Consider the following 26909-nt stretch of genomic DNA (forward strand, 5'->3'; position numbering starts at 1 on the left):
TTACAATTACAGTCAGCATAAGATTAGAGTGTATAATTATGTTTATTGATTTGAGGGTACATCCTTTGCTCATTATCACCAAAAGCTCATTTCCATCAAACTTGTAGGATCAACCAATCATGGCTTTTGAAATGATGACTCATACCTAGCAACGGGGTCAACCACACCTCCTCACTAAGATAGGATTTCCCAACCATTCCTTGCTCAGAGTTCAATGAAAATGTTCTGGAATCACTTCGAAGCTAAAACTCCTGGCAAGGAATTTTTAGGTTAAGTTAGGAGCTCTCTGAGAGGATTCTCAGAATCTTTAGGGATACGGGCCCTGGTTCCCATCTTTCAAGCAACAACTTTTAAAGGCAATAGGTCAACCTTTTCCAAGTTCATTGCACACAGTTGCAATCATTTTTGCCAGGTTGCATTTCCCTGGTGTAGATATAGCATAAGGTGGGATCGACAACAGTTAAGTTATTTAAAGTACCTTCAGCCTACTTAAATAATTTCTACACATTTTTACATATATAAACCTGAACGAATTAGCGAAACAGTAAAATGTGTTCAAACAGTGAAAACAGCAGCATTTTGTTTTTGGAAATTCCCACATAATGACAATAAGAACAGACTCATTCAAACTGAAATTAAGACAAGACTAAGGATTTGAAGGCACCCATCGTACCTGGTGAAATGTCCTGGAAGAGTGATTTCCATATTGTATACTGTAACGGACCCATGTACTTTGATGTCGGGAAGTCCTCATACGTTAGGTTGGTCTCATGAATCTTCCCCTTGATCCTGAGTCAGAAAGAGAGATCAATAACAGTCCAAATCCAATTTGCTGCTTTCCCCCCGCCCTTAATAACACTGCCTGTGGTGTTCAGACCACAACATTGACCCCTCGAGTAATAAATCTACTTTGTGTGTTTTAAATATGCCATTAAGCAACTGACAAACTACTTCATGAATCTCAAGGCACAGGGATAAAAAAATAAAAAAATAAAAAAAATAATCACAGTACACAGTCAATACGGACCTCTACATGAATCACTCAGAGCACTTACATGAAGTTCAGAGATCAGGCAAGCAATCGAGTGAGTTGGTTAACAGTGTGAAATCTTCATGGGACTTTCCTACGCTTTTGAGCTCTTCTGTTCAAATGCTATTTTTTTAAGGCAACCTATGTCAATGTGCTAATTCTTCTTCCTCCTGTGTCAAAACAAGATTTTACATGTGTTTTTCGACATCTAAGATCTTGAGTTCCTCTTTCTTTATCCCACAGAAATATTTCTGTGACTCATCTTGAAATTGAGAGCGCAAACTTTTTTTCTTCTGTTATCTGATCACAAGGTGATTTGGGTCAAGTAGCTACTGTAAGCCATAAAAGAAATGACTGTAAGCTTGCAGAGAGATGGTACGGGTCACAGAAGTGCTGCTGGATCTGCATTTACAAGAACAGCATGTTTCAATTCATCTCCAGATCAATGCAGATGGGGGCTTTTTTTAAACCATGACCACATCTTATATTTTAAGAACACTTTTGCACTTTAATCTGAAGAAAATATTTCTAGCGAATGCCAAGTGATGTGTGCACAAACAAACAGCCTTTTACATACACAACTACATGTATGGACAAAGTGACAATTTCTTTACGTAGAGCCCATTGTACACCTCTGAATTTTGCACACTTCACACTTAGTCAAACCAGAGGAAAGGGTGTTTAGGGAGACTTCAAGTACCACAAAACGATACCATGATATTATTACAAAAGAGACTGAGATGGATCAGTCAGTGCAAGTATCTTAAGAAACCTCCTTTATAAATTATTTACAGGCTCAATGTTTCTGATAATGAAATTATTGTCGGTCTAACAAATATAAACTTGTTAACTCAAGTATGAACAAACTGATACAGTTTGTCTTTCTGTATTAAAATGATGATTTTCTTGTTTGGACCATTTGAGTCTATAATAAAGATGGATTGACTGACAATTTGCCCGCTTACACTGATTTAGTCTAAAGTACAGGACAAAATGTTAGGACCGAAGTATTACGTGACTCTCCTTTTAATCTTTCAGTTCAGGTGTTTTCATTCCTGTTGTTAAAGGTGTATAAACCTAACCACGTAGCACTGAAACACTGAAAGAATGGGTCGCTCTAACAAGCTCATTGAATTCCACAGTAGTACTGTAATAGAACGCCACTGTTACAACAAGTCAGTTCATGAAATTTCTAGATGTCTAGATATTTGATGATCATCTGTAAGTGGTGCTATTGTAAAGTGGAAGGTTTTAGGAAATACAGCAGAACTCAGCCACGAAAAGGCAGACCACAAAGTTACAGGGGAAAGGCGCACAGTGCAGAGCTCCAATCCTCCTCTGGCATTAACAGGAGAACAAAAACTGTGCGCTGGGAGCTTCATGACATGGCTTTCCATGGTTGAGCTTCTGCTGTTGTAATGTGTTGGTGGTCTAGTACATTCTTTATTGAAGCCACATGTACTGTACATGTAACAAAACTACATGACAGAAAAAAACAAAGACCTTTGTAAGGTGCCAGGCCATCATGAGCCTCATGGCTATACTCCTACTGGGGAGACCAACATCATTTCTGTTCTTCGTTTCTCTTTTTGTTAGTATTTTTGTTCCTTCATCTTCTGTGTCCACATTAACAATTGACGATGTGACCTCTAAATTAAGACCAACTTGGCTTTCTTATGACTGTATACATCTCCTAATAATGTTTTTAATGTTTTTTATTTTCAAAACTGGTGCCAAAATAGCTCTTACCTCTACCTTTTTAAAAATACATCAGGATTATACAATATACTGTCATCATTTAGACTCACTACAATACCTTTTATTCCCCCACATCAAACAACATTGCTGCTCAACATTTTGACATAGCCTGTTCCAAAACGAACCCAATAAAAGGTTGAGGGAGTTGTGCCAGTCCCTTCATTCGATACGTGCCCATGTTGGATTTTCAGTGCTTCAAACGCTTCATTTCATGCCCTCTTCAGTTCCCGGGACTGTTTCCAGCTCATAAAAATCTAAACAAAACAGTATTGACCAGCTCTCATTTGACACCACATTTGTACCAAACTCTAAATTTAAGGCATCCTTGAGTTAATTAAAGCTTTGCCAACTCTATAGTCAACCTTATCAAGACAATTTAAAGATATTAAACTGTTCAATTAAATCATACTCAAGCGCCACTCCCAGATTAAACATTACAGCTGGTTTATTGCAGCGCTAATGCTCCATCTGCTCTGGGATTAGCCACTGCTGTTACTCAAATCTGTACTTTCTCCTGAACGTCAGCACAAGCAGAACACACATTTGGCATGTTCTGAGATACTACTTCCATATACCTGAATCCTCTCTCGTATTTTCTTACTGCACTACAATACATTTTGAGTGCGAGACAGAGGGGGAAAAAAAGGAAAAAAAAGAAGCACCTCTCAGATGTGACTGCTACACCCTCCAGGAAGTCGTGTCGCCCTGTCTCATTCAGGCGCTCCTGCAATATCTGGATGCCCTCCTTGACATCTCTCAGCTGTTGACTGTAGCGCTGGATCTTATGCTCAATGTCGGACAGTTTGCGGGCCGTGTCCATCTCCAGCTCCTCCAGCATGCTCTTCTGACGCTCGCGCAGGAATCGATGAAGGCGCTCAAACGCGTCACCGATAGTTGCCCGCAGACTCTTGGCCGAGGACTGAAAAGCAAAAGACGGCGGGAAAATTAAACCCCTCTTGGCTGGGCTATTTGAAAATGTCATTACAGGATTGTGAAGCAGACTTCATACTGTAGTTAGTGAGTGATTCAGTCACAACAGTCTAACTCTTAATTAGACATGGGTCAATAATTCAAGGGCTTACACAGTACTCTAAATTGTGTTAATATTGCATTAACAGCCATTCATTGATTCAGCTTGTACATGTATTGATTTTAAGTGGCTCTGAGAGCATGTGTACAACCTCGCAGGGAGGAAACAAACGGGTCTGTTTTATATTACTGTGATGAGGAGAAACAGGAGCACACACTAATAGAAATAACCCCAACAGATGACCAGGAGGAGGTCACAAAGGACATCTTGTGGAGGAAGTCGACCGACCGCGAGATCGGTGGAGAGGCTACTGCAGACAGTCATTGAGTGAACCGAGCAGTTGACAGAGAATGGCAGATTGGAAGAACTGGAGAAAATGATTTGTAGCTTAACAGGAAGAATGAGAAGATGGACATCAAAGAGAATTAATCATCTGAGTGTTAGCAGCTGGAGTGTCAGAGATGCAGAACAAAGGGATGTGACGTAAAACCCAGAAATTGCACTGAGACGAGGGGAGAGATTTCAGTTTGAAACTTCTGAGCATGATTTCATTAAAACTTTTATTTTTCAAATAGTCATCATTTTAATGGAAAAAAATTGAACTTGTGTTTGCACACTGACTGAAAAGAAATCCAAACATCTGCCCATCACAGAGCAATTCAGAATTAGAGAAAATTAATGACCTCAGAGCAATCCAAAAAAGAATTTCAGATGAAAGTCGTCTCTAAGAGGCTTCGATGAATATTTTGCCTGATCAGAATTTCCTCTGATCTTTACAGGACGAGCTGGGTTTTGGAACTATCATCTGGCTCTTTTTTTTTTTTGTAAATTACGCTCGCCTGAAAATTCAATCAATCCTCTTTAAACAGCAGGCATGTCTCTCTGGGGCTTTTCACAGGCGAGGGACAGGTATTCTTAGTCTGCCTGTGAGAACCTGTTAACATGACTCTGAGTGCTGTGGCATTAAAGTGAGCTCCAACACAGCCCTCCTACCTAGTTAAGAGTTGAAAACTGATGGTGAGGAGGAGGACTGCAGCAGCCCAGCTATCAGTCACACTGACGTGTTTGCTGTTTTGGCCCAGCAGGCTGCGATGTCTGTGATGGCTGTTTTGCAGCCCTTGGAGACAGCAGGCTGGATACCTTTTCTGGGAGCAAGTGATTATCAAGAGAATCCCCGGCGGGCGTGTGAATGAGAATGTTGGTCCTTCACGTGGAGACCCTCCGCAGCAAACGTGAGCCAAGGTATCAAAATTGGAGCCACATATAGGTAAAGGCCGACCTGCTGGAGGGATTGTTCCTCTGTGTTGGTACCAAAACTAAGATGGCAGAAAGGTTTAATGTTAATGCAACTGACATGTGAAGAAATGCAGTAACACAATGAGCTTACATTAAGCCATGTGTATGCAGGACTCATGCACTGGACCACACCAATCCTTAAACTTGGCCTTCATTTAGACTTAAACTGCACAACTGTTAAGTTTCATGACTTTGCTCTGCATGGATTCTCTTTGCTGCGATGGAGACTACACCCACACGAGGTGAACGCTGCCAGCTACACTACTGCGGTTGCAACCTCTCTTTCAACAAAACAAATAAGCAATGCAAGGAGACATTTCATTGTCAGCTCCTTAAATGCATCAGAGATCGATATAGTCACAGTGCAGCCCTCTTCCAGGCAGAGCACTCTGTACAAATGGATGTAAATCTAATGAAATCAGCTCACTTCCAAAGAGAAGGCGGGGCAGATAAAAGGCCTGCACGTAGCAGTTAGAGCGATGAAATAGACAGGCCAGGCTCGCTCTGGCAGGTCTCGGACACTGAGGTGAGTTGTGTGGTGGCAGACGGTGCATACAAAAACGAGAGAGAAGACAAATGTACTCCCTGAATAACAAATAATGCTGACGGCGGCAAAACACAGTCAGAGCTCCTTACCTGGTCAATATCAGTTATAGGAGAGAGGAGCGGTGTGTGTGTGAGAGGTCAAAAGACTGACATATTGAGCAGAAGTTCACAGCTCCCTGATTAAAACATGGTGTCTAGATTAAACAGTCGCTCAATAAACCAGTTTATGCATTGGAACTTAACTGTCAGTCGAAGCGGTAAGAAGGAAAGATGCATGATCAGTGGCTGAAAAAGTGCACATACTACCCAGAGCTTTCCCTTTCATTTCTTGTACTGCTTGTAATGAGGAAGTTTTACTGTGTCAATTTGGATGTCTAAAATGGAAACAAGATTTCTTGCTTCTCTAAGTATCTTTGAAGTCTTTTCAAACTGACATGTTTGGGGATTTGCTTCTTCAAGCTATTATCCTAATTAGTTACTTTTTCCGGATTAATTGTTTCGTCTTTGAAAATGCCAGAAAACAATAAACAAGCCTAGAATCTCGTTCTTAGCAAGCTATTTATTGACCCTAATTGAAAACTGATTTTTTTAAGCAAACATGCCAAAATGCTCCTACTTCTCAACTGTAAGTAGTTGCTCAGACATTTCCTCTGATCTAGCTGTATATGTATGATTTTAACTAAAGGGTAACTGAGTGGGGGAAAAAAGCTAATAAAAAAGTGTGAGTTGCATTTTCACTGAACATATTTTGTTTACTATTCTGAAAGGGAAAAAGGCAGCAAAGGCACTTTGTCTTAAAAAAAATAAAAAAATAATGATAATAATTCCAACACCTTAAAAAAAATGCAGATATTCTTATCTTCTAACAGATAAACCTACGTGCTTCAGCAGGTGGAGTGATATTTAGTGCTACAACAATTACTTTATCTTAGTAATTTCCTTTTTTTAAATCCAGAAAAACCATGATTCGTGGTTCAAGGTGCATTTCTTGTTAATATCATTGCAAACTGAATTTCTTTTTGGAATTTTTGAATGCCAAATTATCACTATTTTAAAAAGGCTTTATGAATGATATGGATCATGGAAATTACCTGTAGTTGAAACTCTTGTTTTTTTGTTTTTATAAAGGAGAACCGTCACAGTACCTTGGTCTCGGTGAGTTGTCTCTGCAAAAGCTGCAGGGCCTCAGTGTGTCCCCTCTCACTGTCCTGCAGGGTGGCCAGCTGCTCCTTCATCTCCCTCTGCAACACAGACAACAAAACACAGATCAGTGACTAGTAATTGGACTTCAATATGAAAGAACTGTTGAGCTTAACTCAATTGTGAAACGTATTTGAAAGATTTCCCTTTCCATTTAAACCAATCAGCTTCTGCTTGCTTCCGGTAAAGTCTCAAAAACACCATCAGTCACGTTGAACTAATGCTAATCATGTTAGCAGACCAGTATTTTTCCAACTCTGTGATACTGTATTTATTCAAATTGTGTTATTTGCGTAAGAAATCGCTTTTGATTGGGTATGAGGCAGCAAAGATTTAAGCTGCAGCTTAAACAAACAATCCAGACGGAGAGTGAGATATAAAAGAAATAAACTGAAATCTCTGGAGACACTGGGCTCTGTCAGACAAAAACTGGGTCTCATCTCTAGTCAGACACATGCTGGCAGAACCTGCACTGCTCAGCCACCTCCAAGTCTCCCTAAGGCAATTGGCTCTGCGGGAAATGGCTGGGATGTCGTTTGTCACGAACGGTGCAGAGTTTTTAAGCAGGTTTCACTTGCCAACAACACCGGTGTTTCAGGTTTTTGGATAAAGGCATTTTAGCTGATGCAATCCCTTAAGCACAGACATCAGTAGACAAATCACCTGCATCAAAAACAATGATCTGACCGATGAACTGAGATAAAAGCTGTCCAAAAACAAGCCCAGAAATGTCTCATGCAGACACATTTCCACAAAAATTGAATAAGCAATGATCCCCATGCAAGCAGGGAAAGGACTAACCTGTGTTGCTAGTGTGAGCAACAATATCTATATATTAAAAAAAACCAGACATTTTTCTTTAAAAGAATTAGGGCACAATGGACCTGGAAAAAAAAAAATCACACATTCTTTGCAGGATGTTAAAACAGGGATAAAACAACACCAGATACTAAACAAATCCAAAATAACAAGGAGGAATTATCTTGAGACGCTTAACACCTCTTAACATGAGAAGATGAAGAAGGGTCACAGTTTTGAAAAATTAATTGAATTACGATATTGGGCAAGCTGGACATATATTGGTAATAACACTGACTTTGTTGACTGAAAGAACATATTTGGTGCCATTCTGTTGCCAAAGGCAGGCTTTAAAAATGTTCAGTTATTTTTTTTTTTTATAATATAATTGCTTTTAATTCCCTGGCAAATAAGGGTAAACAAACAACAAAAAAACAACAAAAAACAGCATGCATCTGCATTGGTTAACAGTTATTTAAGCATCAGCATTAGTATCTGCCCAGAACTGCACCATCAGTGCATCACTAGCACCAACTGCTTTGATTCAGGGGAAATTAAAACTAAACCGAATCAAAGGACACAACCAAAAGCGTCATTTATTTCAAGGCCCCCAAGTTAAGCTTTCCCGCTGCCTGGTGTATCTGCTTGAGTAACCTGTGTGCCCTCTTCTCTGTGATCCACTAAGTGTCACTTCCTTTGAACACCAACTGCAGCAAAAATCCAGCAAATGGAACTGTCAGCTTAGAGAGGCTAATAAAACAACCGTCACTCCTCACTACCATCCAAGCCTGTCTGACAGGGAAAAAAATAAATAAAAAATTACTGATTCGAGTATTTTTTCCTACCACGGGACAGGAAAAATGAATAAGAATCCATTTAGCAGAAAATTTCTGACCTTTGTTATGAGTTGCAACTAAAAGAAGCAAATGTGGGCTGGGGAAATGAAGCATGTTTCTTCCCAAGGACAGGAACAGAAAACAATGGATGGTGCAGAGGGGGAGTGTGACTCTCCATGTTAATGATCGGAGTGCGGCAGGCTCAGCAGGCTCTCTGCCTCATCGCTACGCGTTTGTCTGCAGCGGGTCAAAGGCCACTCCCACACATTGAGATAGACCGGCACTGACAGAATAAAATAAATAAATAAATAAATGCTCCACCACTTATCTGCTGCACGCTGACTGACCGGTCAGGGAAGGGCAGCTTTAACTGTTGCTGCTGTCACAGCGTTTAGATGGATGTACAAACAGGAAACTCTACATCTGTTGAATCCTTCTAAATAAATATACCAAAAAAACAAAAAACAAAAAAACAAAACCCCACAACCTTGGTGAAAACATTTTAATTCAAGGCCTTGAATCAAATGTGCAATTACTTAATCCTTTTTGATCTTCCAAAAGCAGAAACTGTCCTTCAAATGAAGATTTTATGAGATGATATCAAATGGAAACCGGAAAGAGCATGTACACGGGTACCTACAGAAAAAGATGGCCTGTGCAGGTGTGTGTGTGAGTATTTGTGTGTTCTCTGTGGAGGCGTCTCTTTCCTGTCCATCGAATCTGGCCAACACAAGTCTGACATGACATTTTCCCCAGGACGTCGAGCTGCAGGAAATGGGGGTCACAGCTTGGGGATTATAAATCTAAAACTCATTTCATCCTGCTGTCATTCCCTTCGTCCTCTTACTTTCCTGTCATATTAGCAGCTCCTGGGCAGATACATAGAAGTAAATCAAATAATATAGAATAGTCTATACCGCACAACAGTCTCTATACCGCCCAACAGTCTAAACTATTTGCACGTTTTCCACAAAAAACAAAAAATGTAAACGAGCTTTAAAATTCCTCAAAATTTCCGTTCTGTAGCTCGGATTTACAGAGCATTATTGCTAGACTCGACAAAGAGGCGAACAAAACAACATGCAGTCGCGCAGTGTCGCAGCATGAATAATAAAAAGCTCACAGGATGAAGAACTTCCTCTCACACACAGACAAGAGGAGCTTCCAGTTATTTCATTCACACATAGTGACAAGGAAAAAAAAAATAATGAAAACTTGGAATTCATATTCTTCCTGGAAGATTCACAGAATGCAGAGCCAATATGCTTTTTGGGCTCTAATTACACTGGGATCCTTTTCATTTGTTTATTGCAAGGCAATGGGCACACACCCCAGCGCAGGCCTCGCTAACTGAAAGTGCTGCAAAGTGACTTTCAGGAGGGCGGTTTGGCATAACCTTCATCGAGCCCAGGGTGTAATTCTGTCAGGTAGCAGACAGTGTGGGTAAATAGGACGTCAGCCAATAACAGAGCGGTGAACAAACTGCAGTCATCACAGTCTGTCCGTGAGCTTTATGGGCCTGTGGCGATTTAGCTTTTAGAACAGGACTGAAATATCTTGTTCCTATACTCAATATATTAAAAGACCCAAAAGAAACAAAAAACATACTGTGTGATCAAAACTATCAGTCTGGATATTTAAAAAAAAAAAAAAAAGGAAGTCGTGCCTAAAATGTTTGGGCAGTAAGGTACGCTGATCAGCCATTAAAAAGCACAAACAGGGTCCTCTGCTGGGGAACCTTGGGGTCCTGATACTTACTGCAGATGTAAATCTGAAACTAAACACAGCAGCACACCAGCACATGGGGGTAACAGCCTCCCCGAGCAGGAAGCACCACACCACCTGGGTTACTTAATCGTGGTCACTGTTAGGAAGCTGGTGTTAATGTTGTGGCTCATTGATATATGTGTGTCATCTAGAATATACAAGTCATTAAGGAATTTCAACTGGTAATGACCCATCTTTGAGACTCAAGAAGATGATTAACTAAATATATAAAAGTTTAGTATATTACTATATGACTTGTGTCTGTATGGTACTGGTGATGTAGGGTGACAAGACCAAAGCTGTCCAGCCACCTTTTTATTCTGTATAGATCTTGGTTTGATGGGAAAAAGCTACGTGGAACTGATCTGCAAGTTGTTCTGACACTGACTCGCCCGTGCGCGGTCCTGGCTGTGCAATGTGAGGGCCCTTTACAGCACTTGATGCCAAACTGAGGGCAGTCTGAAGACACTGACACAGGCTGCAGTGAAGGAGCTAACAGCAGAGCTCCACAAGCAAACTGCAACGGCTGATGTCACCGCTGCAGAAATACCTGCTATGATATGTACTGTGTGTTCTGGGGTGGAAAACTTTAAAAATATATATTTTGACATCTCTGATGCAGTTTTCTTCTCTAAAAGTGCCAGCCTGTGCAATTTAAAAATGCAAACCCATGACCTCAGGGAATGCGACACATTGTGTATGCTTAAATGTTTCCTTCTCCATTATGCAGGTCATCATTTCCTTGGATAAAAACTATAATGGTGCATTTACTGGAACTGTGTTCAAAGTCATGCTGAAACGGTTTGCCAAGGGATCTCAAATGTTTCACCTGCCCAGTGTGACAGCAGTCTGCAGCCTCCTCTGGTACAGATAGTAACCAAAAACAAAAACTTGTAAACTGATACAGAGAGCAGGACAACTAAAACGCTGTCTCAGGCTGCAAACTCTGACGTACTTGTTCCAAGACATCAAACTGAGCTCAAGCTGTGCCTTACATTCCAGTGCCTTGTTTCCTCTAGCATCAGCAGCGCCTACAGCCTCTCTGGGGGGGACGAGTACGTCCCTGCAGCCTGAGATCAGCCAGCAGAGCAGGCCGAGGCCAGCTGAGCTGACTGAGCAAGCCTGGCTCTGGAGGACAGACACACTATTCACTTGCAGCATCTGCTCTAGTGAGACAGAGGCGCCCTGAGATGAGAACGGCCTGTACAGTACATGTGCAACTCTCTCATAGGACTGGATGTATTCCACTAAACAAACATGTTTACAGCAAGTAAATTCATTGCCTTAATTAGATAAATATAGCATTACAATTTTAGAAGTTAACTATAGAAACATCCGCATGATGGGAGCTGTTCTCGTCTGCGGTGACTCTGGGTTTGTCAAGAATGACCCCACCACCACCACCATTTTTTTTTTCCTACTGGCAACATATAGTAAAAGCAATGAACTCTGGGAAAGCACTGATGCTGGCGGCTTCCGCCAGTCCTCTGAATATAGGGCACGTCATGTAAATGATGAATGCTCAGAGGCTGCTGTTCCACTTCCTCGAGCGAGGAAGGGCACAGAGCATGCAAATGTATTAGTCTAAACACGAATTGCTAAGAAAGAAAGAAAGAAAAAAAAAACTATTCTGCCAGTCAGTTCTAACAGATTAATCCTTCAAATGAAAAAGATTAATGACGTCTGAAGTGTTGACAAAGGTCTACAAAGGAGGTGCATGGCTTTATCAGGGCTGTAAAATAGGTCGATGTCTCAGGGTTTTAAGAGAGGCAAACAGATCTCAGAGTCATCAGTGTTATGCCTGATAATGTACACATTGCAGGACAAGCCATTGAAGAGGAACAGGGGGATTCTCTTGGCCTTAAAGTGGAAATCGGAGAGGTGTTGACCGATAAGAGAGAGCCTGCTGCTTGTATAAAGTCACTCAGCAGCTCAGAGCTCCTCGCTGCTTCACCTTCAGCCCTGAGGCTTTTAAAGCGTGTCCTCTCCTGAGTGCCAAACAGGAGTTCAAGACATACACCTTTTTTTTCCTTCTTTTTCTTTTTTAATACAACTGGAGTTGGAAATGTATTTGACAGACAGCCAAGTTTAAAGACTTATAAGCCTAATGTGAGACTTCAGAATAATTTCCAGTGCAGCAACCAGTTAGTCTCTCTCTGAAGCACTATCAATCAATGCTGTCAAGAGCAAGATGCTAATCTTTGAGAGAGCTATACATCATCTCCGCAGGCAGCGGATTAAAAACAAAAAACAAAAAAAAACAAAACATCATAAAATGGCGCTTCTTTTATGCATGTGAAATGAAATAAAGTCCAAAACAAACTCCTAGCTTCTCACATGAGCCTTCTAAAATTATTTCCAAAGAAGGGGATCATTTTTAATGCCGATTTATTTTGCAGTGTTGTTTGGAAGCTGGATCTAGTAGTGAAGAGATCTTTACACTTTTGAAAGTACAAGCTGCTACAACAGCTGACTAGCATTTGTGCTAATGTAAATAACGTTTTACAACTAACTTCTCCAATTATCTTGTTTATTTTTAAGTAACAGAATTTTCATTTACTGCCACCTTTTTTTTTTTTTTTTTTAAAACCACACATCATAAAACCACTGATTGGAGTGCCAAGGCCATACTGCACTGGACCCCTAGAGCTCTTCCCTGACAACATAGCTTCAAGGACTACGCCACATAAATCGCTATATGATGAAAAAGTGGTGATTTGAAACGAGCTAGCTGAAGTGATTACAACATCTCACTAGGATGTCTCCCACGTGTGACCTAAGCGGGGTGTTCTGGATGCCCTGGGGCAGACCCAGGACATGTTGAAAATAGATCCCTTGATTGGCTTGGGAATGCCCTGGTGTCTGCCTGGAAGAGCTGGAGGAGGTGGCCGGGGAGAGGGAGGTCTGGTCAATTTAGACCACAAAATTATTAGCAATGTTTTCACTGAGCTTAGATCAAAGGATCAATAAGGTTGAATATGTGTTGATCTACAACCATGACACAATCACGTCTACGACAAGCTAACCAGTAACCCTTATGACTTACTGGTTAACCCGTCTAGGATGCAGCCCAATTTTTGCTGCCCACACATCAAGTGGGCCTGTCATGACCTACTCTAAATACAGCTAAAAGACGCATGTCATTACAATTGTACAGCAGTTTTGTTTTTTTCTTTTTCTTTAATACAGTCCACTCGGAGTGATTCTTGATAAACCTACTCATCTCATATTTTGACTTGAACTACAACTTGTGCAGGTTTATCAACACTGCACTGACTTTCTGCATTCCCTTCTAACACCATCATCTCTCTTCTGCCGCAGAACAACTTCACCCTTTGGTTACACTTCGTAAACAAACCCTGAAAATAACCCTTGGATCTGCACGACTGCCAGCAGATTTCCACCACAACCGCATACAGGCTTGTGTCATCTTTTAGAAAAAGCTTCTTAGGATTAGTCAGACCTCTAACAGTCCGCATGTTGTTAATATAAAACCCATGTAGTATGTGTCAGTCACACAAATCACCTTGTGAAAAAACATGATGTGGTTATATGCCAGCCAGTGCCACACGGCAGGGGTAACAAACAGATTTGTTTGCCTCTAGTTCATCTTTACAGCATGGCTGCAGCTGGAAGCTATTCTGCTGTAGCTGGTGCATATGCACTACGCAGGCTACAGCTCATAAACAGCTCTATCTGACCAAATAAAGTATGCGCCTGCTTCTCTTTCAGTCAGTTCCTTGACATCAAATAAATATTTGGGATACACACCTCTTTTGTCAAGTCACACAGTAAAGCAACACACTGGTTTTGGGTTAGAGAGGCAGTACTGTTGTTTAAATTATAAGTATAGCCTCAAGTGGGTTTTGTATGGTTTTAAATCTCCTGATAACATATGCCTGAATCATCATTTTAAAAAACAAATTTCAGGAGACTGCTCATGCACAGAGTGGGATTAAAAGAAAAAAAAAAAAAAAAAAAAGCTGTTTACAGTTAATGCATGCCACGTTGGGCAGTAATGACCAGTTTCAACCCACACAGGTCTTCAGACAAAACGCTATCAGCAGGAATATAAACAGGATGAGAAAGAACACGCTTACCTCTGGAAAGAAATGGAGGCCACACAAAGTATGCTGTTCAAACTGTTAACAAGAAAGACTAGCAACAACATTTAAAAATTAGTACACTTATGGCTCAGTCAGGTGGTTGCCTGGCGAACACATTTAATTTCTTCGCATTCTGCAACTGTTGCAAGTAGTTGTAGCAACCAAATAGTTGCACAGAGGTTGAGAATACGACACCCTCAACTTCTGAGCGACTACTTTTGAAATGATTGCACATGTAGTCTATATGAATTTATGCTTATGTAGACAGCAACTGATTTGCGATTGTTGCTCATTTGTCACTGATAATTGGAACATTATTGCAAAGAAATTGTGTGTAATTTCCAACAAAGCCTGTTCAACTGCAAAGCAAAAGCTGACAGTTGCAGACTTGGTCCCCATCTTTGAAGCAAGCATTTAAAATGCTATAAGATTAGAATAATTAGAACAGAATAATTCTGAGAGCTCGGGTGCTTCTACAAAAAAAATGCACCCTTCCAGAGGTTCAAACTGCCGTGTTTTAGCGTCTAAAGTTTTACTGAAGTGTTACTGTAAATAAGCCAAAAGAAAAAAAAGAAAAGGATACTTCTCCACTTAGTTTACTGTGGGCACACACTAAGATTACAATGAATTAAGCAATATTTCCAAACACTACTACCTCTAATGCTTTTTTGGATGAGCTTTTGATTGTAAAAATTGTGGATTTCAAAGGGGAAGTTTTGTAATAGATGATACTGCAGATTAGAAGGATGTTCTTCTTTGATTTTTTTCTGATTAAATTTGTAACACTTTTCACACTTTTAAACTGTCTCACAGCATGTGCCTTTATGAAGACTGCTCACTTGTGTTTACAGCTGGCTTTATTATAAGACACTATGGATAAAAGCGTGGGCTAAATGGTTAAACTGTAAACAGCTGCTACGGGAGGAAGTGCCTGCTAACGGTGCAGACTAAGAGCGAGTACAGGGAATAGGGTGAGTGGGTACAATAGAACTGGCTTCTCCCCACTAATTAGCTTGAACCTTGTAATGCATTATAATAAATGAACAAAGTCTAAGAATTCGTGGCCACAGAAACCTGAACTGGCCATGTATCACTTTAGCAATGAGGGTGTTTAAGTTTCTAATTGAGGTATCAATTATTAAAGAGGCCAATTTCCGTTTCAATTGTGAGGTGAAGTTGCACATTAATTCTTTGTGCTATTGCTGGCCGTTGGCCGAACTGTCCAGCCAACACCATTTTGTGAACGGTTCCTACACCTACACCAAACTTTTGAAGACACCTGGAGTGTTAATTAAGACATTCTGAGTTGACTTACCTAGATAGAGTGCAATCTTTCCAAATCTGTAGACTGACTGATTCACACAACTACACAACAAGATGACAGTAATTTGTCGCTTATGACTTTTACTTTACTATTCAGGTAAATTTGTTATCGTTATCTACTTGTAAAAAGTAGAAAAATCATAAAGTTGAGCCCTCTGATTGATCCAGTGTTAACCGATTGATCTACAGGGTGGGCCATTTATATGGATACACCGTAATAAAATGGGAATGGTTGGTGATATTAAATTCCTGTTTGTGGCACATTAGTATATGTGAGGGGGAAAACTTCTCAAGATGGGTGGTGACCATGGTGGCCATTTAGAAGTCGGCCATCTTGGATACAACTTTGGTTTTTTTCAATAGGAAGACGGCCATGTGACACATCAAACTTATTGGTAATGTCACAAGAAAAACAATGGTGTGCTTGGTTTCAACGTAACTTTATTCTTTCATGAGTTCTTTACAAGTTTCTCTTTGTTCACAGCCATTGACATGTTGAAGAGGTTAACATGTGAGGAGCGGATCGAAATTGTATTGATATCTGGTGAACGCAGTAACCGGGACATTGCAGCAGATTTCAATGCCAGACACCCTACAAGACCACCCATCTCCCATGCTACAGTTAGCAAACTGCTTGCTAAGTTTCATGAAACTGGTTCAGTGTTGGATTTGCCAAAATGTGGATGCAAGAAAACTGTCACTAATGAAGAAACATCAGTGGCTGTCCTAGCTTCATTCAGCAAGAGCCCACAGCGTAGCACTCTCTGCATGTCATTGGAGAGTGGCATTAGTCGAACATCCCTTCGGCAGATATTAGGTACTCACAAATGGCACCCTTACAAACTCCAGCTACTGCAGCATCTCAACAAGGATGACCAAGATCGGCGCACAGAATTTGCAGAATGGGCAAAACAAAAATTGGAACAGGACCCTCAGTTCATGCAGAAGATTTTCTTCAGTGATGAGGCAAACTTTTATGTGAACGGTGAAGTTAACAAACAAAACCACCGCTATTGGTCTGACACTAACCCACATTGGATGGATCCCTTCAAGACTGTTGGAACAACAAAAGTGATGGTTTGGTGTGGTATATGGGGTACAACGATAGTGGGTCCATTCTTCATCAATGGAAACCTCAAGGCCACTGGATATTTGAAATTGCTACATGATGATGTGTTTCAATCTTTATGCACTGAAGCTGGCACGTTCCCTGAGTTTTTCCAGCAAGATGGTGCACCACCACATTATGGGTGCCAGGTCCGAGCATTCCTAGATGAACAGTTTCCTGGAAAGTGGATTGGTCATCAGGAGACCAATCCAGTTGAATGGCCCACGGCGAGGTCTCCCAATCTGACCCCCTTAGACTTTTATCTTTAGGGTCATCTGAAGGCAATTGTCTATGGTGTGAAGATACGAGATGTGCAGCACCTGAAACTATGGATACTGGATGCCTGTGCTGGCATTTCTCCTGCAGTGTTGCTATCAGTGTGTGAAGAGTGGGAGAAGAGGGTTGCATTGACAATCCAACATAATGGGTAGAACCTTGAACACATTTTATAAGTGGTCAGAAACTTGTAAATAACTCATGAAAGAATAAAGTTACGTTGGAACCAAGCACACCATTGTTTTTCTTGTGACATTACCAATAAGTTTGATGTGTCACATGGCCCTCTTCCTATTGAAAAAAACAAAAGTCGTATCCAAGATGGCCGACTTCTAAATGGCCACCATGGTCACCACCCATCTTGAGGAGTTTTCCCCCTCACATATACTAATGTGCCACAAGCAGGAATTTAATATCACCAGCCATTCCCATTTTATTACGGCATATCCATATAAATGGCCCACCCTGTAGATCAATCGGTTACTTCAACCCATGACTTCCTACACTACTAAAGGCAAAACAAAAGGTGCCATCCCTCTGTTTTTGGTTGCACAATAAGTTCTTAATGACACAAGTTGGAAATCATATTTACAGTAAATGTGAAGGTAATAGGAAACTAATATAAATGCTGACTGTGTCATTATTCTGTTGCGGTTACATTTCATAATGATAATTAAAGCAAGACATTTGTTTTTGAATATTTGTCTCACAACTAAAACTTACACTAATGTTTAGCAACGAACCGTTGCTTCAGTTAACAACAACATTAACTAATCCCACAGTTAGCACGAGACTGGTCATGTGAAAGCTATCCCAGCACTTGCCTTGCTGTCACTCATGCCCTGCCCCTATGCACCTGGTCTGTAGTGAGAACCAAGGGTTTTTAGGTAAACAGCAACACAGCTCGACTCTCTCGTTTAGACAAAGGAGGGATTTAAAAGGTGAACATCTACAAGTTCCTTCTCTCTTCTTCCCAGCAACTGGTAAGCTCAAGGGAGGAGTCTGAGTGCCTGAGAGCTGAAAATGAGGACTCCTATCAGCAGCAAGTCAAATTAAATCATCGGCAGCAAATCACGAACACGGGGAATTACAAGAGATTACTGCCCCCGTCCAGCCCTACCCAGACCCCAGAGAACAATGGCCTGTAATCTGTCTTAATTCCCAAGCTAATCAACTCAGGGCTCAGAGTCTCATGGCAGCAGTGACAGGGAACAGCAGTTCACATCCACCCAAATGCCAAACTGACAGACAAAACTAAATGCAGCAAAGCCACAGTATAACTCCTCAGATCGCTCACCACTCATGCATTTTTAACATCTACCAAAATCTGTAATTGTCTATGCCCAAAACCATTTTCTTCAATGTGTTTTAAAGCCTATTCCATTTCTAAGAGAGTTCATACAACACCCTCCACTGTCAGGGCTTTTATTTTTAATGTAATCTTCATTGCAGTGCTACTAGTGTGCAGGCTGCTCTCCCTGGTGATCTGCCTTGCGTTAAGGAGGCTGGGGGCTCAGCATTAAGCCTCACTTAAAGCTGCAAAACTTTAAGAACAGCGTTTCTCCTTTCATTCACCAAGATGACACATAAACCTCATGTCTTTGGTCATCCTCCGTCTTACTCTTTGGCCTGTCAGGCCAGTTCCAGCACTCTCAAGCCCTCGTGATCTTCAGGTTTCACTAGCTGACAGGTAGACGTGCAACTACTGATGTCATGCATTCAGCTCCAATGAATCATCTGACTAGAGTTAACATGTGGGAGTTTGTGCATCTCTGATGAAACCCACTTCTACAGAACACATCTTTTCAGAAGAAGTGATTTGAGGCTATATAATTTACGATGTTGCTAAGCAAACATATGGACTCAGATGGCAGTTTTTCCCCAGCAGCTTTCTAAGTTTAGCACAGTTCTGCAACACAACACACCTTTACGAGAGTGATATTTGTTACCATAGTATTACTGTGACTTTATAGTCATACTGAAGGCTATGCAACACTGATATCTGTTTTTTTTTTTTTTTTTATACAGTATTAGTACCACCCTTTTGTCCCCACTGTCCTTTACGTTGCTTTAGTTCATTTAGGTTTGAGGGTATTCATTATGCACAGTTCTCTTAGAGAGTGTCTGTTGGGATGTCCACTGTGAGGAAGATTAGAAACTCTCTTGAATGCTTTCCACTTATGAATAATGTCTCACTGTAGAGTGATGCACTTGGCAACCTTTCCTGGACTGATGGGCATCAACAATTACTTATCTAAGATCACTGCTGATGTCTTTTTCACTTTTCCAAGGTGCTTTTTCCACCTTGACACTTTGTTAGGAAACAGCCGAATGCTTCAGACCAGCAAACTGCAAAAACTTCTGCTTTTATAGGGGGAGCCCACACTTGTAGCATCTGGTCGCTACTTACCTTTTTAATTCCTGTGGAAGCATGAAAGGTATACTTTGTTTTTCACAGGACGGTGAAAACTCTTTGACATGACAGCAACCGCAAAATTACATAGAAATTGAATACATGACATCAGGATAGTGGCATGTCAGTTACAAGATCATGAAGGCTGATGAGACAAACTGTCATAAACAAGCCTTTGTTTTTATGTATGCAAGTCTAGTTTTCTTAGATTAATTTTCCCCATGTTTTGAAATGAAACATCACTTGTTTTTCCTTTAACAGAAAGCACTGGCAGTCATGTTTGCAAATACCCTTAAAACCTAACCAAAAACATTTCATCTAATAGATGTCTTTAAGGTTCAGGGGCTTCCTAAGATGTCCTCAGCTTTCTGCGACGAGGCAGGGTGTACTTGGTAATATGAAGTCATTTGAAAGGTTGTAACTGTAACAACGGTTGTTTAGGAGACACCTGTTAAGCCTGATGCATTTTAAATCATGTTAGCCTAAAAACACGGTTCAGAACAGTCTTTAACAGCTACATATTGCAGCTAGGCAAACAGCTTTTACCTGTATGCGTCCTGCCCTCTACTGAAAGGAGAAATGACTAGTAAACATATGGCAAGTCACAAAATCAACTCTTTGCAGAAGGCATGCATAAACATTTTAAAAGAACAACAGATGCAGAGACATCTGACTCACTTGGCGCAGGCCAAAGTAATGATCTAAACAATACAAAATGTTTTGTGTGATGGAGGCTGCACCAGCTCGCTTTCTTCCAATCAATGCAGATGTTTATCTGCTAATCTACCAACAGCTTGGGCTGAAGTAAACATGCTGCCTGGCTCTGTTCTGCCTCAAGCATCATCAGTGCTATCAGTAATGAGGGCAGGATGAGCTACCACCTCTCCCAGTTCCCTAACAGAACATGACTGTTCTCTCTTTCCCTGTGGCTCCATTTCTGCACGAATGAAGCGCCTCTGCCACAATACCACGACCAACCGCTAAGATGGACAAACTAATTTGTCTGGGGTGGATGGTTGAAAAACAGAAGGGTGGAGAGCTGGGAACTGGTTTTCTCAGAACCAGTTATGAGGTACTCAATAAAGCCCATATTTTAGAAATGAGAAGATTACCGAGAAACACAACTAAGTAAATGAAAAAAAAAATTCACAGAGAGACAGAAGGAAAGATGGAGCTGCTGGAGGAAAAGAGAGCAGACTGAGGCAAGCCACAGGGGAGATGGCAGCCGTGGGTGCCCTTGAAATTGCCTGACTCATTACTGCAGCAGCACGGCCATGCATGGTGATGGCAGGCTCAGAGAGAGAGCTCTCGGCCAGGCACTGACAGTCAGAGAGTGAAAGACAGCCCTGTTTTTAAACCACCAGAGGAACACTTCAAAGGCTGGCGTGCTCATTCTCCATTTTCAAACGCCACCCTGCACTAGAGTGAGGCAGACGGGAAAATGCTAATGGGTTTCTGTGATTAACCCCCGTGTTTGTGTCCCGATAAGCATATAATGCCTTGCTATAAGAATGGTGTTAATAGATAGCAGCACACAGGTACATCTGGACACCCTGAGTGACAGGTCTGTGTGGGTGACTCAAGACTACAGTAATCATTTAATTCTTCTGCAGCGTGGGCTTCAGTCAAACTGAGATTAGCATTACTGCACAGCTGCCTGCTGTATACTCCTCACACATATACTCTACAGCATCTATAGTGTCTGGGAAAAACAAAACAAAACTTAAAGTTCCAAATGTATGGTTAAGCAGTGGTTGCAATCTATTTTCCTCTTTATCAGGTCCAATACAACTAGAATGTAGAGTGATAACGCATCCCTCGAGCAAGTAGACTGCAGGAAGAGTGTCAATCTCTGCGATGCTGTGGTTGCATACAACCCACTGACAATCTTCATCATCACAATTAAGGCAAAGTGGCTGCTGTGTCTTCCATTTTGTCCTCCACAGGAATTGACTTCCAACATTAAGGGCCACAGCAGTGTGGTAATAAGTATACAACTCTGTCCAGCACCAATCAGGGTGCAGTAATCCAGCCAACCTCTTTTTAAAATCGCTCCAGCACTCCATTAGCATGACTGATGTATGACTGAATTATTTCACACAAAATAAAGCTCTTGCTCAACCTGGTTAAGGAATGAAGCTCTGTGGATAATGATATGCGGCCTTTTGGATAAACCCTTATTTGATGAATTAACCATAAAACCGACAGGGGGAAATTTTAATATACATGCCATAATGGGTTGTCTGGAGTGTATTTAAATGTGGATATTTATGAGACCATCTACGGCTCTGTTTAATGTTTTAGATTACAAGACGTTTGGAAGAATGTTATATTAAGAGTGCTTTTTGCTCTTGTACATTTTAAATGGGTGTCCCAAATCATCCAATATGACTGCTGGAATAAAATCCTACCTAATCAGAAAGCATTAGTTCCCTGTCAAATCTCTGCTCCCTGAAGCAAATGGCAGAGCTGCAGACAAATCCTCCCAGATCCTACCTTAATGTCCTTTATGTTGAGGGGAAAAAAAAGTGTACGAGCAAGCACTTATGTGCTGAGTAAATGCCTGCCAGATGTGTACACATCACCATGCAAAAGTCAGGTGTCATATGTGTTTGTGCATTACAGATTTGGCCACAGCAGCATTTACCGGTTAAAGGATGCAAATCAGCAGGAGGCAAAGCTCTCAATGTGGCATCAAGACTCAGGGCCTGAGGTCAGCAGAGTGACATGCCAGGCTAAGGAGATTACATTCTGCTACAGACTAACGAAAGGCTGCTCTTGTGAGTAGACACTGACCAGCCAAAAACATCAGAGTTAAAGCAGTAGTGGCATGACATAACAGAAGGGTGTTCCATCTAAACCTAGCTTGAGAATAAGAAACAAAAAGGTATCTCATGTGGAAATGTGTTGAGAAGAGCCTAAATAAAAATATAAGCCATGACTGACTTGACTTTACATAGTAAAATGAGCTATTTAAGGGTCAACTGCTCAGAAATTAGGCATTAGTTATTCTGCAAGTTTCTCCAAAATGAAAAGCTTTTTCCAAAGAAGGTCTTCTGGCAGACACACAAGAGTTAAAAAAAAAAAAATGTTTGTACTGAATGTCTTTGTATTTCGTCGTGAAGGTCTATTCTATGATCTGGTCTCAGTCTGGGTATGCTTCCTTCAAATGTAAAAAACTTGATTTCTTCCATCCTTAGAATGCCGATTGTGTAACACACAAATCATCAGCCTTCTGCTTTCTGGAAAGCTGTGATAAAGATGAAAAAAATATATATATTACTGAGGAAAAAGAGGCGGCATCTACTTGCGGGGTGATGAAGATGTTGACTTAACCTAAATTCAACCACTGCTGGAAACTGGACAGTAATGCTGAACTATTACGACTGACAGTAAGTTTGACTTTCATTTTCCCCCAAGAACAAAATCATAACCAAACTAGGGAAACTCTCCTTGCACTCTCTCCAGAAGATTTCTGTAAGAATTCAAAACTACTTCGGCAAAGACCTTGCTAGCCTCTCCAACATTTCAACATAATGAGGCAAAGCTTTGGCACTTGGCCTACCAAATCCTTTCCCCATATCTAAACAGTTCCCCACTCTACAAAAACTCTAACATTTATTTTAAATACACCATCATACTGGCAGGGCATGTGCCCCTTTGGTCATGACTGTCAAAACACTGGATGTGATCTTTGCTGCATTTTAACACATCCTCGCCATGTTGTTTTGGCATTTAGTGAAACACTGCTGAGCCTCACGCTAAAAGTGACATTTAAGCCTGCAGGCATAGCTCTCGCATTTGTTTCTGTTTGACACTCAGCTCCTATCTGCTCACTGCAAAACAAATAAATAACATGGAAAATGTGCAAGTTGTTCGTCTGATATAGATGAGGCATGATGTAACGAGCTCTACAAATACGAGTTTGCCAAGATCATCATGGGACATGCTTGTGTCTGATGGGGCCACTGTGTGCGCACACTCCGTTTCAGTATTGTGGATCTGGGAAGCCTCCAAGTCTCTTGCCAGAATACAAAATGCCAGATCGCCACCATGAAAAGAACTCCAAGCAGAGGGACAAGCCGGTGTCCAAGAAAAGAGAAACATCTTGTGTTGGGCCTAATTACTTCTGCTCCAAGATTACACAGTTTTGACCTTTCTCAAGCTTACAGCACACAGCCTGATTGGAAACTGATGAGGACAGCATTAATACACACAGCACTGTTAATTATATTTAATGCAGAACAAGGGAGGGGAAATGTAGCTATTTACTATGCACAAACTGCCTAATTATGTTTCCTTGTAACCCTCAAACACCTAGATCATACAAATTGGTTTTAATCCAATTAAGTATTTTTTTTTCCCCAATTAAAGAAGTCTCCACAGATTTTACAAGCCAAAGTCTGTTTAAAGCTCTTGGGGAATAAGTGAAAAAGTTCCATGAAGACATTTGGAGAAGTAGCTGCACAAAGTCAAGTGATGACACTTGAGTCAGAGTCTGTTATGGTTGAAATCTGGAAATGTGAAGACAGAAAGAAGTGAACTTACCTGACAAGACTTCCTCATCTCTGCTGCTACAAGTACAACATATCCAACTGAACTGATGGTCAAGTGCAGTGCCAAATTATTGTAAATGGACAAATGAGTTTGGGTGTGTTATCTGAAAATCCGCTACTGTGGATTATGTACAACAGTAGATACAGAATGGTTGACATTTTAAGAATTATAAGAAGTGAAATGGGAAAGCATAAAGCCAATCACATCGTTTTATCCATCCATGGCAAAAGCTGAGGTTTATGAAGGCTTCAAGTGTGGTGGAAAACATATCTCCTGATGTAAGAATGTGAATGATAAACCAAGAAAATGGTAAATGCACAATGTGAAAGTGGAGAGCAATTCTTTAAGTGCACTAATGTTGATGAAACCATACATTTGTAAATTGTAAACCATAAAACGCCACTCTCCCCATTCTTTATTCCCTTTATTCGTAAGGGGTTGTCTGACTGGTGGGATTTTCTCTGTATTATTGCATCATCTTTTACAGTACAAAATACCTAAAGTGTAATATGTTTAATTAGCGTGGCAAAATTACCAAATGTACTTAGTTTTTGTTTTAAATCAGATTTGACTTCTGAATTTGCATGTTTTGGTGATCAATGCAATATAGATTATGCCCTGGTTTTACTTTCACTGAAAATAACTGCCTTGCCTATATGGCTGCCAAGTGGCAAGACTGGCTACTAGAAAGACTTTGACCCAATGCAGCTTGGAGGTGTGGAGACATGCCAATGAGCCCTCTGCAACTGGGAGGCAAGTGGTTGCTGGCTAAGTGAAACTGATCACAAGAAAATATGTGGTGCTGGTTGGGACAAACTTGTTTCCCTAGAATCCAGTGGTTGAAGTAGCAGCAGAGATGTGAATCACCACTTCCACTGAAAACTTTCAAAAGGAAGTCATCAAACATGTGATGCAGATGCAGAATTGGGCATTTATTTGCTAGTTAAACTGACAGTCTCGATGTTCAGTCAACTATATGCATAGTTAGTAATATAATCACAGCTAAATCTGTGGACAGAGTTGTGGGCAGGCAGACTGGAAACTAATAACATAAGGAAGTTTTGAATATTCAAGGTGGAAGTCAAAAATAAAAGACACATTGTGTTATTTGGGATTTCTTAATTCACTTGCAGTCTGCATATAACCCTTCTCACTCATTAACAGTACCACACCACAAAAGGAGAGTGTCTGAGGTCATGAATAGTCAAAGGCTGAGACCATCTCGCTGATAGACTTTCCCTGATGGGATTAATAGTTTTTCTGCTCCTGACTGAAATTCCAATTCTAAAAAGAAGAACAGTAAGCCTCAGCATAAAAAAAATAAAGTATACAACAAAAGCGGCATCACGAAGTTAGAGCCAGACACTGAAACCGAAAACTCAGACTTCATTAGTGATATATCCAAAAGAGACTTGAGGTTTTGGTTTGAGATGCACTGAAAGACAGTGAAACCTCAAAACCCCCACCGAGTAACTATAAATCTCTTTTATCAGAAACATCACTGTGCTCACTATCAAGAAAACAAAGTGTTTTATGTTACATACAGCAGATATGAACATCTACACTGGCAACAGCAGGCATGAAAACGGAAAGGAACTCCATAACATTAGACTGGAATGTGTTGCTCTGTATACTGGAGCAGAGAAGGAAAAGGATTAGGAGCTTTGTTTCACAGTTATTGGATTTTGGCTCCGTGGGAATGGAAATACCCAAATGGTGAAGGGAACGCAAACACTGAACTATTCTCGTTAATGTGGAAAACATGACTCAGGGTAAACGCAAATGACACATTAAACACACGCTTTATTGAGAAGTTCATTTCTTCACAGTTACAGTCAATTAGTTCCTAATATTCTAGATTTAAATGAATCACTGAGGAAGGTTTTTTTCCCCCCTCTCCTGTTTTCAAGCATCTGTTAGTTGCCGATGTCAAGATCTCTAAAATCAAATTTCCCCTTTAAATTGTAAATTATTTGGGGCTAAGCTGAAAGCAAAGAGATGACAAGAGATAGGGAGAAAGAGAAATGATGTTGATGTGCAACAAGGGCCCCCTGCCAGATCTGAAACGTGGATGTATATGTCTAACTAATCTAAATGCTTTTTTCCTGGAATATTTCCAGGACTTTAATTAGTAATGTGAAAAGAAAAAAAAAGCCATGCGTTTCTGCGTAGAGAAGCACTTTACCTAAGCAGGAAAGGTCCCCAACTGATTCGAGATCACCCTGGCGATATGAACTTTATTTGCAAGTTTGTTTGTTTCTTTTAAAGGAGAAACTGCTAAACCAGAGGAATAACAATGAAGAAGCAGACAAAGACACTGACAACACAACACTAAACTTAATTAAATAAAAAGGTGTTACATAACTAACACCTACTTGTATTAAAAAAACAAAACAAACAACCCCCCCCCCCCCCCCAAAAAAAACAGGAAGTCCAAAAACGTAAAGAAGTTTAAAAAAAAAAATCTAAATGAATCAGATTTGTCTTATTCTCTTAACTTCCTTGAACACACCTAAAGAGTGACTGCTTCTTTCAATTTCTTTGTGATTCATTCCAGGCAGCAGGAGCTGCATTCCTAACCATCATTTCAGTTCAGTTCGAACCAAGAAATGAAACTATTAACCTCTGATCATAACGGGACTTACAAACTGGAATCTCATTATGATTTCAGGTCAGTGGACTTGTGGGCATCAGAGAGAAGCAAATTAGATGTGCCTCATTCATCAGCACCTGCTGTACCTGAAACACTCAAAAGCAAAAAGCACCAAATCCCCAAACTGCTTCAGTGCAGCTTCTCTGGGCAGGAGTGGACTTAATGCTGAACTGTCTGGGCAGCTCCCACGGGTGAAAGAGTCTGAACGTGGA

At 40.7% G+C, this 26909-nt stretch overlaps 1 protein-coding gene across 2 annotated transcripts in view; it reads right to left on the reverse strand.

Moving 5' to 3' along the window:
• trim62.1 (tripartite motif containing 62, tandem duplicate 1) overlaps window positions 1-26909 on the reverse strand; it is a 43477-nt gene that overhangs the window by 14624 nt on the left and 1944 nt on the right. For both annotated transcript variants that reach the window (XM_005724620.1, XM_005724621.1), the window contains 3 exons: window positions 6806-6901; window positions 3451-3707; window positions 674-789 (listed from right to left, as the gene is read on the reverse strand). In XM_005724620.1, coding sequence (XP_005724677.1) covers window positions 674-789; window positions 3451-3707; window positions 6806-6901 — 469 coding nt within the window. The remainder of the gene's footprint in view (window positions 1-673; window positions 790-3450; window positions 3708-6805; window positions 6902-26909) is intronic.

This window comes from Pundamilia nyererei, unplaced genomic scaffold (assembly GCF_000239375.1).
Source record: "Pundamilia nyererei isolate P.nyererei 1_Seehausen unplaced genomic scaffold, PunNye1.0 scaffold00012, whole genome shotgun sequence".
NCBI lineage: Eukaryota > Metazoa > Chordata > Actinopteri > Cichliformes > Cichlidae > Pundamilia > Pundamilia nyererei.